The sequence below is a fragment of the Linepithema humile genome, chromosome 8, assembly GCF_040581485.1.
Source record: "Linepithema humile isolate Giens D197 chromosome 8, Lhum_UNIL_v1.0, whole genome shotgun sequence".
Lineage (NCBI taxonomy): Eukaryota > Metazoa > Arthropoda > Insecta > Hymenoptera > Formicidae > Linepithema > Linepithema humile.
Window position 1 is genome coordinate 1,358,135 of NC_090135.1, and position 14,835 is coordinate 1,372,969.

The 14,835-nt window shown below is 48.2% G+C and overlaps 1 protein-coding gene and 1 long non-coding RNA gene across 8 annotated transcripts; one reads left to right on the plus strand and one right to left on the minus strand.

Moving 5' to 3' along the window:
* Window positions 1–1,134: 1,134 nt before the first annotated feature.
* LOC137001564 (uncharacterized) lies at window positions 1,135–5,176 on the plus strand. Of its 7 annotated transcripts, XM_067360641.1 has the most exons (8): window positions 1,222–1,364; window positions 1,574–1,596; window positions 1,709–1,776; window positions 1,976–2,131; window positions 2,207–2,250; window positions 2,655–2,804; window positions 2,878–2,954; window positions 4,729–5,176. In XM_067360641.1, exons 1-6 carry the CDS (start codon window positions 1,278–1,280, stop codon window positions 2,655–2,657), a joined length of 381 nt encoding a protein of 126 aa, XP_067216742.1. In that variant the 5' UTR covers window positions 1,222–1,277; the 3' UTR covers window positions 2,658–2,804; window positions 2,878–2,954; window positions 4,729–5,176. The 7 variants fall into 7 exon arrangements, 3 of the variants coding, with proteins under 3 accessions (XP_067216741.1, XP_067216742.1, XP_067216740.1); XM_067360640.1 differs by lacking the exon at window positions 1,222–1,364 and adding an exon at window positions 1,135–1,209 and having other exon boundaries at window positions 2,207–2,804; XR_010891539.1 differs by lacking the exon at window positions 1,222–1,364 and adding an exon at window positions 1,195–1,209 and having other exon boundaries at window positions 1,574–1,613; window positions 2,207–2,804.
* A 188-nt stretch (window positions 5,177–5,364) lies between these two features.
* LOC137001566 (uncharacterized) lies at window positions 5,365–7,943 on the minus strand. The gene is made up of 2 exons (XR_010891541.1): window positions 7,481–7,943; window positions 5,365–6,587 (listed from the first exon to the last, which is right to left on the minus strand). It is a non-coding gene; the product is annotated as an uncharacterized lncRNA (long non-coding RNA).
* Between the last annotated feature and the right edge of the window lie 6,892 nt (window positions 7,944–14,835).

Below are 14,835 nucleotides of genomic sequence, written 5' to 3' on the forward strand. Positions count from 1 at the left end.
GGCCTCCTTTATCTCCACTTCTCTAATCATTATATCATCGTTCCACAGGGGCGTATACTCAACCTGTTCACCAGAATCATCCTCCCCCACCGGAAACAAGGAGCGAACAATTCCGACTACATTTTCAGGTGGAAGCGTTTCGCAAACTGTATGTGAAGCAGGCCTAAGCTTCTTAAAAACCAATTTATATGGAAGACCCCAAGGATCCTCGTTTAGATCTCCAAGAAGTTCATCCCACGCTTTAGATTTAGCCCTCCTGATACCGATTCTATAATGCCAAAGAGCAGTACGATATTCCCTATATTTAGTAATAGTATCTCCATTCAATCTTTTCCTAGTTCTAGAAAGTGTCCTCCTAGCTGCTACCACAGCTCTCCTAAGAGTGTCAAGTTCACTATTCCACCAATAAGCGGAATCGCGAAAACGGCCACTATTCCTAGGCATGGATAAATTACAGATTTCTTTAAATGCTCTATTCAGCCAATCAACAATATGTTCAGATGTTCCCAAAGCCGACTCATTATAGTCCCATGCTTTCCTAGCCGCTGCCATTTTAAAAGATTCCACATCTAACTTCTTGTAATTCCACTTAGGAAAGCTGTACCCAATGGCCAATGACTTCTTTCTAGCTAGATTCGACTTTAACTCAATACTGATAAGTCTATGGTCCGAGAGAGTAACCGTGTTCTTCTCAACCACGCATTTTACAATTAAGTTTTTTGCTTTAGAATTACAGATAACTAAATCTACCACAGATTCCCCGCGATATCGAATACATGTTGTAGTAAAAGTATCGTTTACAACAGTAAGATTTAGATGATCCATCCAATCATGAAGAAGAACGCCTCTTTTGTTCGTACATTTCTTATCCCATGAACTATGACGCGCATTAAAATCCCCCAGTATAAAAAGTGGGGAATTTTTATATTTCAGAATAACCATATATAAATTCTCCAAAATTATATTGTAAGAAGGTAGCGATATATTAAGAGAAATATAACAACTAAAGATAATAACCTCATTCCATCTAATAACACAATAACCACGGCCCTTCTCCAATTGTAACATTGGAGAAAATATGTTTTTATTCCTACGCCACCAGATGGCAGCCTTAGGCGGAACTAGATCATCCTTAACCCACCTATCATCTTCGGGCACAGAATGCGGCTCACTCAACACAGCGAGGCCAGCATTTCTCTCCTCCATCAGGTGTCCTAAATTGTCTTGTGCTTGTTTTGAAAGATTAACATTGCATTGTAAAATTAACATTATTCAATATGATCTACACATTCCATAACTTCAACGGGAGACCCCGTCGTGCTCCGAGGCCTCCAAACCTCAGAATTCTTAGAAGTAGAGGGAAGGTAATTATCACTCTTCGCATTATCTTTATTTACAGTTCTCAAGAATGTTTCAATTTTTTTAGGTGGCACCGGCTTACAAATCGCGCTGCCCACCATATGATCCGCCTTAAGACCCCTTTCCAGACAGACAGGGCACACAATTTTATTCCTGCAATCCTGCGCCTTGTGATCTGCTTGACCGCATTTATAACAGTCAAACCTTCTTACAGCTGTGCTTGGACATCTTTGAACGGTATGGCCAACAGCGAGGTATCGGAAACACTGCATAGGTCTAGATTTCAAGGCCTCTACTTCAATCGTGGACCATCCAATTGAAATCTTTCCCTTCTCCAAAATTTTTACAGCAGCCGCAACCGGACATTGAAAGAAGATAACACCGAGGCCTCCACGTACATGCCGGAGTGCACCGCAGGTAATATTATCAATATCACAACAACCCAGCTTCGAAATAACCTCTTTAATCTCCCTTGCAGTAACTGAATCATCAATACCCGATAATCGGAGTTGCGATCTTTTTACCGGTCTACGAAAACTAATACCTTTAACGTTAAAAAATAATTCCCTCAGTTTTTTACACAATAAATCTGCTTTCATGTCCGCTTCTTCACCAGGTATTTCAATGAGGACACCCCCATTCGCAGACCGCTTAATCCGTGTACCGACAATATTAAGCTCCGCAAGAGAGATTCGTTCCCGCGCTTTACTCAAGACATCTGAGTATGTGAGATCACACTCGTCTAATAAAATAGACACCGCAGCTGTGTCAGGTATTTTTCTCTTTAAGTTAGATAAAAGCTCTCTATTTGAATTCCCGATCTTACGATTTTTTCCTATATTTGTAGGTCTGGAATTTGTGTCATCCGCTGAAGACAGCTTTTTGACAGGAGTTAAATCCCTTCCAACACCTCCATTCGCACCTCTCTTATTCCTACGAACCGTCGTCCACGCATTTTCATTTTGATTAACCGGAATTTATGAAACATGATCACTCTCACTAAAGTCAATAACATTATTAAGAAAATCCATATTTTCCAGTTCATCATCAAGAGCATTGTATGAGGATTCAGTTATTTTTCTTTTCTCATTTATAACCTCATTATCTTGCGAAGTTAAAGAATCCTCACTATGTTCCAAATTTACAGATTTCAATTCTTTAGATTTAACTTTATTTTTCTTTTTCTTTTTGTTCTTTTTTTCACTCGATTCATTAGTAACTTGACGGTCCATAGGTTTGAGAAAGGTACTCTCTTTCCAAGAAATTTTATCACTAGTACTAACCTTATTTTTCAGTAGTGAAGACGAAGCAGGATGATCTCTCACAGCACTCCGAGCCGTTCCAAAAAACGCCTCCTTCATCTGTCTCATTTCATGTATCATCTGGGTCATCCCGTCTCCAAGCCTATCCAGAGAATTGATAATAGCCAAATCCAGGCTTACTCTGTAAGTCACTACTCACTCCGCCCCTGCACTCAGCACTAACTGGAATTTCACAAGAAACTTTTTTTCTTCTCAGGTCTCTAGTTCCACCAGAAGAAGTAGAAGCCAACACCGGCGGATCAACATTCTTCGTATTAGCATCAAAGTCCACTGGTAAGTCCCTCTCATCTATATCAAATTCAGCCTTTATACGCTCCCTCCTTTTGACCTCTTTAAGTTCCACTTCTAGAGCATCAGCCCGGCATCTATTTTCCATTGCTGATTTCTCTATCTCACCAAACCTCGATTTCCAATAGTCCGGATCCTCTATCGACGATGCCTTAATCGACAATAAGGTACTGGCCCTGCGTATAACTTCCAAGAAAACCTTAATCTGGTCACTAAGAGATCCATTGATATTAGTAGATTTTCTTCTGATTTCCTCAATTCCGTTAACCATGTCCTTGATTTTATCATTAATAATTGTCGCATGTTCAAGTTCAAGTCCAGCCATCTCCTCATCAAGCCTTTTCTTGTTATTAACTGAGAAGCGAGAACCATACCTTTCTTCTTCATTTTCCTCGCTAGGTGGAGAACCTCTCTTTTTCCTCTTTCTTCCAGCTAATTTATCAGGAGTACAAATTAGTTCGGTCCGTTTTTTTGTGTTCAAAAATGCATTTATTTCAAAACAAAATGAATGAACAGATTAATTAAAGTATTGTCCATCGCTGGCTACTACTTTTTCCCATCTCTCAACCAATTTTCGAATTCCATCTCGAAAAAATGACTCGTCTTTGGAGGCGATCCAAGTTTGGAGCCAATTTTCGATTTCTGCGAAAGAAGTGAACCGGTGACCTGCCAAATCGTGCTGCATCTTTTGGAACAACCAGTAATCAGAAGGAGCAATGTCCGGAGAATACGGCGGGTGCGGTAAAACATCCCATTTGAGCGTTTCCAAATATTTTTTTACGACTTTTGCGACATGAGGCCGAGCGTTGTCATGAAGAAGAATAACTTTATCATGTCTTTGCTCGTATTCCGGCCGTTTTTCTCGCAATGCACGGCTCAAACGAACCAATTGAAGCCGATACCGATCGCCCGTAATGAAATCGCCAGGTTTCAGCAGCTCATAGTAAACAACACCCTTTTGGTCCCACCAGATACAGAGCATGATCTTCGAACCATGAATGTTCGGCTTTGGTGTTGATGTTGAGGTCGATGGCAACGATTGACCGGGCTTAGCGCAGTATTTTTTCCTCTTGGGGTTGTCGTAGAATATCCACTTCTCATCTCCAGTCACAATCCGATGCAAAAAATCTTTTCTTTGTTGCCTTTGAATTAGCAGCTCGCAAGTGAAAAATCGCCTTTCAACGTCTCTTGGTTTGAGTTCATAAGGCACCCAATTTCCTAGTTTTTGTATCATTCCCATGGCTCTCAATCGTACAGAAACGGCTTGTTGAGTTACTCCCAATGATCCTGCAAGCTTCTCTTGCGTTTGACTCTGATCTTCTTCGAGTAATGCCTCTAATTCTTTGTCTTCGAATTTTTTTGGCTGTCCAGAGCGAGGCTTGTCTTCAACGCTGAAATCTCCATCCTTGAAACGTCGAAACCATTCCCTACATGATGTATCAGTTGGAGCAGTGTCACCATAAACTTTGACAAGCATTCGATGGGCTTCAGCTGCACTTTTCTTCCAATTAAAGCAGAAAATTAAAACCTCCCGCAAATGCTGCTTGGTTAGCACAAAATTCGACATTTTGAACACAGTAAAAATCAAAGTTTTTGTATGAAACTCAAAGCGATATAAACTAAATATTATTAGCAGATGTCTAACCTCTCTGAAACCGCCAAAATCTGCTGTTACTATGAACCATTCACAACAGCCAGAGCTATCTTTTGAAAAACGGACCGAACTAATTTGTACTCCTGATACTAATATTGGTTTTAGTTTTAGTTTTAGATACCTCCAAAGAATCACCGGAAAGGATAATCTCCTCCGAGTCTGAATAATCAGCTCTGCAGAACATAGAAGCAGATGGAGGAGGACTCAGCGAGGCGCGAGACATCTCCACATCGTCAGCCACCGGAATACGGACTCCCCTAAGAGAGCCCGAAACAGAGTTTCTTCTAGGCAATACCGTTATGGCTGTGCCCAGCCTTTCTATACTAGCAATAGCCACTCGGTTCTCCACGCTTGCCGCAGACGTGGAGGCCAGCCCTTCACATGTTGTCGACCCGTGGGGAACAGGGACAATATCCCCCACTTGCCGTTTCTCGGAATCCGACTCCGAGACGTTTATTTCCTTATTCATGTCCATATTCATATTTTATGCCCGGTTTAATTTACAAGAGTTTTCCTTCTCTTGTTGAGACTTAATAAAGTAATAGTAATTGTTCTTGGTATTTGTCTCAATTCTATTTATGATAATAGATCCAAGAAACAATGTTCAATCAGCCATCAAATAACAAATCACAATTTCAAACATAATTCAATAATCTTTACTTTTTGTTTCAAAAATATCCAAGACAATTCACCAGCAGTCAGATAGAGGATGGAATGAGATCTCTCCTCCAAACACCCAAATTATCACACAATTTATTTATTTATTCAATCCCTATTTAAATCATTTATTTGTATATACAAACCTTATAATAGAGCTACTCAAATAAACTCTTATCTTTCACTCAAAAACTTATTGTTAAATTATATGCCACCCATAGTAGATAATACATAACTTAGTATATCCATAGAATACTATTATTTCATCTATCAGCTAATTACCTTCTAATAATTATCACTATACAAGACAGTACATTAACAGGTAAGTAAATATATACCAATCAACCTATATAATAATCACTTATTTGACCACATGAGAGCGTTTTTACCAAACCATAGGAACATTCATATTTCCATAGAAACACAATAAATGACAAGTTCTTTCATGTGACAGAGTATCATTATAGCCAATAAATAATCAATGATTATATATATCTATGCACACCAATTACTCATCCATCTACATAAGTTATCAATATCATTCATCATTAAATTCCTCAGTTCCCTACTATTAAAGCAATGTCTAGTCTACAATCTATTTCAATCTTATATAAGAAATCACAAATATGACGCAAATTATATCATTGCATATTCTCATATATTCATTACAAATTTTCAAACGAAAAGCTCAAATAAGCACTGTTCCAAATTCATAATCCTTACATTATAATCTCTTTATATCAAGATCCATCATAAAAATAATAATTTTTCATCCATAAAATCATATTGTACACCAAATGCACTTTCAATTCAAACATAAACAATTTCATGGAAACCATCCGTTCTATTCACAGTTTATCAAATAATAATAATAATATAAGAACTAATAGAGTCACTAAGTTAATCGCTTAAGTAATAATCCCAAATTAATTCATTCACTTGCAATTCATGATCACTATAAATCACAATAATAGCCAGAATGAGAATAATAATAATAATAATATATATAGTCTATTATAACATATTATGCTAAGTAGTTTATAATAACATTCACTCATATCATACATCAACAATCCGAATACACTTAAAAGTCCACACAATAAACATGACTTAATCTTATCTAAGCATGTACAGAGGCGCATCTAAAAGACCACCACTGTTATTCCGTATCCAGTAAATTATTATGCAAATTCTTCTTATAATCCATGTATAGATCCATCCAATAAAAGATTATCAGTCCAGGGATTATTATATTTCAAACAGGATTGTCCCATCACCGCTGCGACAGATCACATATATATGTTAACCTGCAAAAGGAATATATCAATATATTGTATATATCTAGACACAATTCAACTTGCAGTGAGCATTTAAGATAGTAAAATTAATAAGTTCTCAATATAATAATCATGAAGTTCATCTAGAGTAATCACACAAATCACATATAAGTTTATATCAGCTCAGATTTAATTAATGTATAGCAATTTCACTATAATATTTAGCATCAAAATCCATCAACTAAAATTGTTCAAATATGGATATAACAATTGTTCAACAGATACAAAAAACAGAGTTCAAAAAACATGATTAACATGCCCCCGATGCATATAACCATGCACAACACGAATTCTCGCATCTATCACACCAATAGTGTGTGAACATCATTAATCCATAACTATTAAAACTAACAAACCGTCCAATCAAATAATTACACAATACAATCAATAATAATATAGAGCAGTGACAGATTTCACTGTCATAAACTTCATTATAGATGCACAATATGCTGCACCCATGGTGAGCCATAAAGTGCAATACCATAGATGGGCAACCATAAGACTCTTATATTAAAGTCACTAGATTATGCATTAAACAATAAACAGCAATAAGCATTAATACTAATAGTTCAAACTTGTGTTATACACACAGGTACAACATAACCTAAAAAATCTATGTGTATATGTTATACTAATTTATAACATTTCAAGGTCTACATAAGAGAACCTATAAAATCCACTTCGTATTCAGTCCACAAAACTTAATATATTGCCCAAACTATAATAATTTTAGGCACAAACTCAAAATGTGCAATTAACAATTTGCAACTCAGTACTGTGTGCTTTATATCAATGCACATATAAAAATACACAAGAGGCAGCTAGTATATAAGTATGTCACTTTATAGTTCAAATTATTTAACTGCAATATGTATAGTTCAATTCAAGAGTATTAATTATCATTTTAATTTATAAAGTACTATCATACAGCTGCACTGAAAGGGTTAAATACCGCAACAAAGCGCATAAACTATACGCATTCCAGACAGCCGCAGCACACAGAGCAACCTAGATGTGCGTCTATGGTGTCTCATAAGGCCTCCCCTCATATTGCGTAGTTAAATATCCACCAATTTTACAAAATATACATAAATTGTGTAATAATTATATGCCATCCGTCTCTACGGAGTACATAAGCGCATGCGCTGGAGATATCCGTACGCAGCACTTTGCTTGCAAAATGCATTAACAAAATACACTTGTGCAAGCAAATGACACACAACCATATGCAGATCGTTATAATAAAGTTATTAATCATAAAAATTTTAACAGAAAGTCTTTCCAAATAGAGTCACAAGTCCAAGAGATAAGATAACCTCACTTTTGTGTTACATACCTTCTTAACGAGTCTTTCTTTCACAAAACAGATATTATTAGAAAATCTCACCAAATCAGATAACAGGGAATTCACACAATCCATTAACCACCATAAAACCATTCAAATAAAGACCTATACAATCCAAATAAGAGATATAAGCAGAGCTCCATACCCATAGGTCTTCTCACTACGGTGGTCACGAGAAAACTCCTTTTTTTTTTTTTTTTTTTTTGTTCTGGGAGGAGCGGGCCCCTCCCGGGGGTGGGGGATCTTCCAAAGACACCCTCTGGCGTGCAATAGGAACATCCCTGCCAGAGGGTAGTGTTGGATTCGTCCGGAGGAGTGGTCTGCGACACCACAATTCCCCCAGACGCCTACCAACTGAACCCCACCCCCGTGGCTGTGCCGTCAGCTGCCATATGGGGGAAGGCTGGGAACCGCAAACGCATAACATCCAGCCATCCCCCCTGGCCGGCCGGTTCCCCGGCGCAAAAGATCGTCGTGGGGAGAACGTAAGTTCTCCCCCCCCCCCTCGGCGCTACTCAACTCTGGGCCAAGACCCGGTGGTCCGCGCTGCGGGCGGCCCGCGTCTGAACGTCGCGCCTTAATCGCCCGCAGGGGACCAAAATCTTCGGGTCGGTCAAAAAGCGGCCGACCCGTGGGTCTCCCTCCTAGGCCCGTTTGTTGCCCGCCCAAGATCGGGCCGGGCCTAGGGGGAACCTAGACCACTTTTGTCTCACCTCCAAGGAGGGAGTTCCTCCGACATGAAGCGAGGGGGATGTGTTTGGGGCGAGCCCCCTTCCACATCCCTTTTCGCTCGCTTCCTTGATGTGAAGGGCGTATGCCCTTCCTAGTCAGTGCTGTCCGTGCCCTTTCTGCTTCTCGGCCCCGGCTTACCCGGTGGTAGCCTTGAAGCAGAAAGGGCCCGCACCTTCGCGGGCATCTGTAGGGGAGGACTAATTTCCTCCCCTCCAGCACCCCTTGGCCGCTTTTCCGCAGGGGTGCGGAAGGTCGCACTTGGCTCTTCCGCCCCCGAGTCCCCTTTCGGTCTAACACCGCTCGGTCCTGGTTCGGGGGACCCTCTCCCATATGTCGACCCTTCCCTACCATGGGGTGCGGGGCCTACCTTGGCTGTCGCGTGGATCCCTCCCCCTTCAGGGGAAGGGGGGAGCCATTTCGTTGCCTCTCCTATGAGGGAGGCGCGAGGCGCAGGGGGGATCGGAGAGCATTTCTCCGATCCGGCCCTGTGATCCGCCTTCCTCCCGGCAGTTTTGCATATGGGGCAACAAGGGTGACGTTTACACGCCTTCCCCTTGTGCCCCTCCTCTCCGCAGTGAAAGCAACAGAGGGCCCTATCCACATTGGATGGGCACCTCTGCTGCGTATGCCCCCGCGCCAGGCAGCGGAAGCAGCGGGCCGGTTTGCTCGGCAGTAGCTCGACCCGAACGTTGGACCACCCAATGTCGATCCTCTCTGCCTCCGCCACCTTGATCATGGCCCTCGCTGGGCCTTGGGTCCAGACCGTGCGCTTGCCGATGTTCGTGGCGCGCAGCGGTCCCACTCGAATCTCAGATTTGGAGCACCCGCCGCGTCGGGAAATCTCCCTGCGGATCTCCTCCTCTGAGACCAATTCCTCCACCCCTTTCAGGCGGAGGTTCAGCCTGATTGTGGGCCTGGAGACCCTTACCCCCTCAATCCCGTGCTTCCAAAGGGCTATTTGGATTGCGGAGGTTAGGCGACAGGCCTTCGCCTCCGCATCCCGCCCTCCCCCCGGTACTTCCACGAGGAATTCTCCTCCGCGGGTTCTCCTGGCATCGAGCCTATCGATGCCAAGTTCCCCCAAGTCGATTTCCCGCCTCGCCACGGCCAGTGCCTCGGATAGGTTGCCCTGTCCGGCGAACAGCACTGCCGCCGAGCGCGGGAGCCTTCTCCTCGTCGCCCTGACCAAGTTTCCCTTGGGTGGTGCTTCACCAGGGGTTCCCCTTGATGGACCCGGCCGGGCCCGACTTGCAGAAGTGGGGGGGCTAGGCCCCATCCCCTCCTTCGCAGCCCTTCCCTTCCTCTTATTGCGCCGGTCAACGGTGGTCCATTCACTGGGATTATCCGTTGCCGGCGCAGCATCCCCCTCCAGTGGAGGATCCGGGGGATTGGCGGGAGACCCCGTCGAGGGTTGGGGAGACGCACCACCAATCCCACGAAGGACTGCCCCCCCGGTCTTCCTTCTCCCCTTTTTTTTCTTCTTCTTCCCCCCCTCCCCCCGTCTTGAGCAACCCCCCCAGTGGGAGGCGCCCGAGGGCGGGGAGAGGCAGGGACCGGAGGAGGAATAGGCCCAGCCGCTCTCTCCTCGAGGCCCCTCAGCCTTTTGCCAAACCCTTCCAGGGTTTTGGCGATTCCCGCCAGGCTTTCCGCTAAACTCGGGTCACCTGGCGGGTGGAGAAGGGGAGGGATCCCCCCACTCCCTGCCACCTCCATCGCAGTCCCCCCAGCATCATCCGTGCTGGGGGGTGGGCACCCCCCTCCACAGGCAAATCGGGTCTCTCGCCGGCCCTTAGGTTGGCGAGCTCCGCCTGTTGCTTACGAGTCCTGCGTTGGAGACGGCTATTCTCAGCCTTGAGGACCTCCATGTCCCTCTCCAACGACAGGACCTTCTCCCTCCAACATCCGGGGTCTCCGCCCTCAGAGGCCCTAGCGGCCATGGTCCGAACGACCTCTCTGAGGACGTAGACCCCTAGCTTGAGCTTACCGCTCAGCTCCCCTTTTAAATTTGCGGCACGCTGCCGCACTTTCTCGATGGAGAGGAGCCCCTGATCAATGTTTCTCAGCATCTCCTCAGTCGTGCCCCTCTCCATCCTCCTAATCTCTTCCTCTGCCTTTCTCTTCTGCGGGCCGGAGAAGTTGGGCGGCGCCACCTCCGCAAACGGGCTGATCCCCGCGGGGCCCCCAACGTCCCGAATTGCGGCCACGCCCTCTGACGCACTTCCCGCCGAGGTGTTCGTGCGGGTTTCCCTCTCTTCGTCCGTGTCGGACTCCATCGCTGCCAGGGGAGGGGCGGGTTTGAACGGACCAGATCCGTCCTTCCGCGGCCTCCCCTGGCCTCTCCTCAGTGAGAGGAGCCGTCCGCCAGCCATCCTCGCCGTAGCGCGCCGCCGCACGGCGTCCGTCCTCGGCGAGGATCTACCGTCCCTGTTGTTGTGGGGTTCACAGGGTTCCCCCTCCAACAGTTCTTGTAGAGGGAGACCCTCCACCGCAGGGGCATTTCTCCTCTCTCCCTCCTCCTCCGATGATACAGGGTGGGGTTCGGGCGAATCGCCTCCACCCCCCTCTGAGTGTGAGAGGGGGGAGTAGCCCCCCGAACTCCTCCACATAGTCGACCAGTCCACCATCGATAGCTGGTTCTACCGCGAGGCTCGACGACAACCCCGCGGCTAGCCCTACGTCGAATGACGACGCGGCGGAGGCAGGGACGGTACCTCCATCCGCGCCGGCAGCTGAGCACCCGAAACTCTGCTGCGGTAACTTCTTACTTCTGTCCGACATTCAATCCATAAATTGTCATTTTTTAACAGAGTTTCCCTCTTCGGGTTTTTTATCGTAATTTTTCTTTCACTAGGGCGGTTGTCGACCAGGACTAACGAGCCCACCCTGCCCGGATCTTTTTGTAGAGGTTGAATCACTCTCACGGCCCGTGCAAGCGCCATGCTTGCACCGGCCCCCGGCCCCACAAACTGGGGTTACGGTATGTGACGCTTTACGCCCCCCCTCGTGCAATGGGGGCACGACCGTTATGCCGGAGCACCGGCGTGCTAACGAGGCTGGCCAGGCCCCGGCTTTTTTATCGAGGTAATGCTCCTCTATCCCGGGGGTGTGTTTTCCAAAAACACACCTATCGAGTCCGGGCACCCGGGGGTTTGGAATCAGAGTCCCCGTCTCCTACCAGCGATTGGGATAGTACCCTCACAAAGTCGCTGGACTCCGCACGGCCCCTCCAAACGAGGGAACCGTGAACCTACCGGGGGGGTAGGGAAGTGAAAAATCGCCGACTCTCCCACCCCCCCAGCCCTACTTTGACGCATTAATAGCGCCCGGGCGCGGGGGACGTGGTCCGACTCGACCGCCCCCTCGGCCCCTCCTTCTCCTTGCCAGGGCGGAGGTTGAACCCCCCTCGCCCCGCCTCTCCCTCTCGGCCTCCTCCTTTCGAGACATGACTGCCTCACAGAAGGAGGAGACCGCCTCTCAGACCCCTTCCCTCTCCAACATTCCCTTAATTAGAAAAGGGAGGGAGAGGTCTTTGCCAACCACTTCAACCAGGACTCGACGCTCCTCAGCCCACGCCGAGCAAACCTCGAGCGTGTGCTGCGCCGAGTCCCGGCCGGCCGCACAGTGGTGGCACCGCATGGTGTGCTCCTTACCGATTCGACACAGGTAGTCACCGAAGCAACCATGCCCGGTGAAAACCTGCGCCATTCGGAAAGAAATGCCTCCTCCCCTCCTGTCTACCCACTCCAGTAGACAGGGCTGGATGGCCCCGACGGTCCATAATCTAGACAAGCCCGGAGTGTTGTGTTCGCCCAGTCTGTGTTTCCACTTCCTGAGCGCCCACATCCGGGCTCTGGCCTTCTCTTTCGCCACTTCCCTGGGGATGTTCTTAGGGGAAATGCCGCTCCGTTCGACCTCCTTCGCGCACCGATAGGATTCGGCACGCGATTCGGCGACGAGGTCGAACGGGAGCACCCCCGCCAGGGTCGTAGCCGCCACGTACGACACCGTCCGGTAGCACCGGGCGACTCTGATGGCCATGCGCCTGTCTGCCCCTTTGATAAGGGACAGGGCGTGTTTGTTGGCCATCAGGTCCTCTGCCCAAATCGGTGCCCCGTAGAGGGACACCGACCGGACGGTGTTTGTGTATAAGTGCCTTACTTTGGCACTTGGACCGCCAAGGTTGGGCAGGAGACGACTCAACGCGTTCGCCATCCTGTCCACTCTGGGAGCAAGGGCATTAAAATGCTGCGTAAACTCCCAGAGTCCATCCAGGGTGAGGCCAAGGTACTTCATCTTGGACCCCACAGAGATACGGGACCCTCCGACCTTGATGACTGTCGGGGGTGGTCTCCCATCTGTCTTCCTATGGAAGAACAGTGCTTCCGTCTTCAAGGGAGCCACCTCTAATCCCAGGACCCGTATTGCGCACACCACGCTGGCCACGGCTACGTTCGATGCAGCCGCGGCCTCCCACCAATCCTCCCCCCGTGCCATGACTAAGGTGTCGTCCGCATAGCAAACGATGTCACAGCCCGGAGAGAGGGCCGTCCGGAGCACCACGTCGTACCCGAGATTCCACAGCATCGGGCCCAAAACAGACCTCTGTGGAACCCCGCGGTACATCCTCCTTTCGCACACCGTGCCGTTGCCATTCGTGTATGCAAATAACCTGTCTCTAAGGTAGTCCCAGAGGACTGCCTGGAGATATGGGGGCAGCTGGAAGTAATCAAAGGCTGCCCCCAGACAGTCCCAAGAGAGGGAGTTAAAGGCGTTCACAATGTCAAGTGACACCGCCATTACCACCTCTCCCCCTCCAGCGCGGCATCCGAGAAGGAGCGCACGTGACGTATAGCGTCTACCGTGCCGCGTCCCTCCCGGAAACCGTACTGCTTATCGCTCAACATGGGACCACCCTGAGACAGGTGCTGGACGAGGCGCCCAACGATGATTCGCTCAAAGAAATTTCCTGCCTCGTCCAGCAAACATATCGGCCGGTATGCGGAGGGATGCTCCGTCGGCTTACCATCCTTGTGGAGGAGGACCAGATTGGCCCTCCTCCACCGCGAGGGGAAAGTGCCGAACCTGAGGCAAGCGGTAAACAGCCGCCCCATCCGGTCACTCAGCACCCTTGCGGCCAGGGCCTAGGCCCTGCCGGGTATTCCGTCGGGTCCTGGTGCTTTAGCGGCACCACCAAGCCTAGCCCGCACCGCGGTCATTTCGTCCACCGAGACTGCCGGTTCCTCGGGCCACGTCTCCCCGATCGTAGGGGGAGGAATGTTTATCTCTCCCACGGGGAACAACGTGTCTATAACGTTCCCGAGGATTGCCGGCTTTAGTCTTTCCGCAGTGAGGGGCGCCCTTGGTCTCAGCTTCCTGAGCACCAGTCTAAAGGGTCGCCCCCACGGATCCCGGTCCAGGGTGGAGGTCAGCTCCTCCCAAGCCCTGGCCTTCTCCTTCCTGATGGCGGCTCGCAGGGCGTTTCGTGCGGCACGAAACCCCTCCAGAGCTTCCGTCATTCTAGTGTGGTCCCCCCTTCTGCGCACGCGCAGGAATATACGTCTGGCGGCCGAGGAGGAACGCCTAAGATCGGCGATCTCCTCGGTCCACCAGTACATCGCCTTACCAGGGGACCATTTGGATCGCGGCATAGACGCTTCACACGCGTCATTAACCATGCTCACGATCCTCGTGGCCTCTTCATCCAGGTCCACGACCTGGCCGGATGGTATTGGCCAGGTTTTCACCAGAATGACCGCCATCAGGATGTCCTCATTTAACTTTCTGAGGACCCATGCTTTTCGGGTGTTACGCCGACGACGGCTGAGCTGTCCGGTGGGGGTGGTCGAGGCCTCGATCACAATGTACCTGTGATCGGACCCCGATTCCAGGTCTTCGTCCACCAACCAACCCGAGACCCTGCGCGCGGCAGACGGGGAAGCCCACGTGAGATCCACAATGGACTCCCCCCCGGTACGCACGCAGGTGCTCCTCGAACCTGTGTTCAGGACGCACAGGCCGAGTGCCGCCGCCCAGTCCACCAACTCCCCACCCTTCCCGTTGGTTTGCGAGGAACCCCATAACGTGGACCACGCGTTGAAGTCACCCGCGACTATTGTGGGCCGGGGGAGGCATCTGCGTACG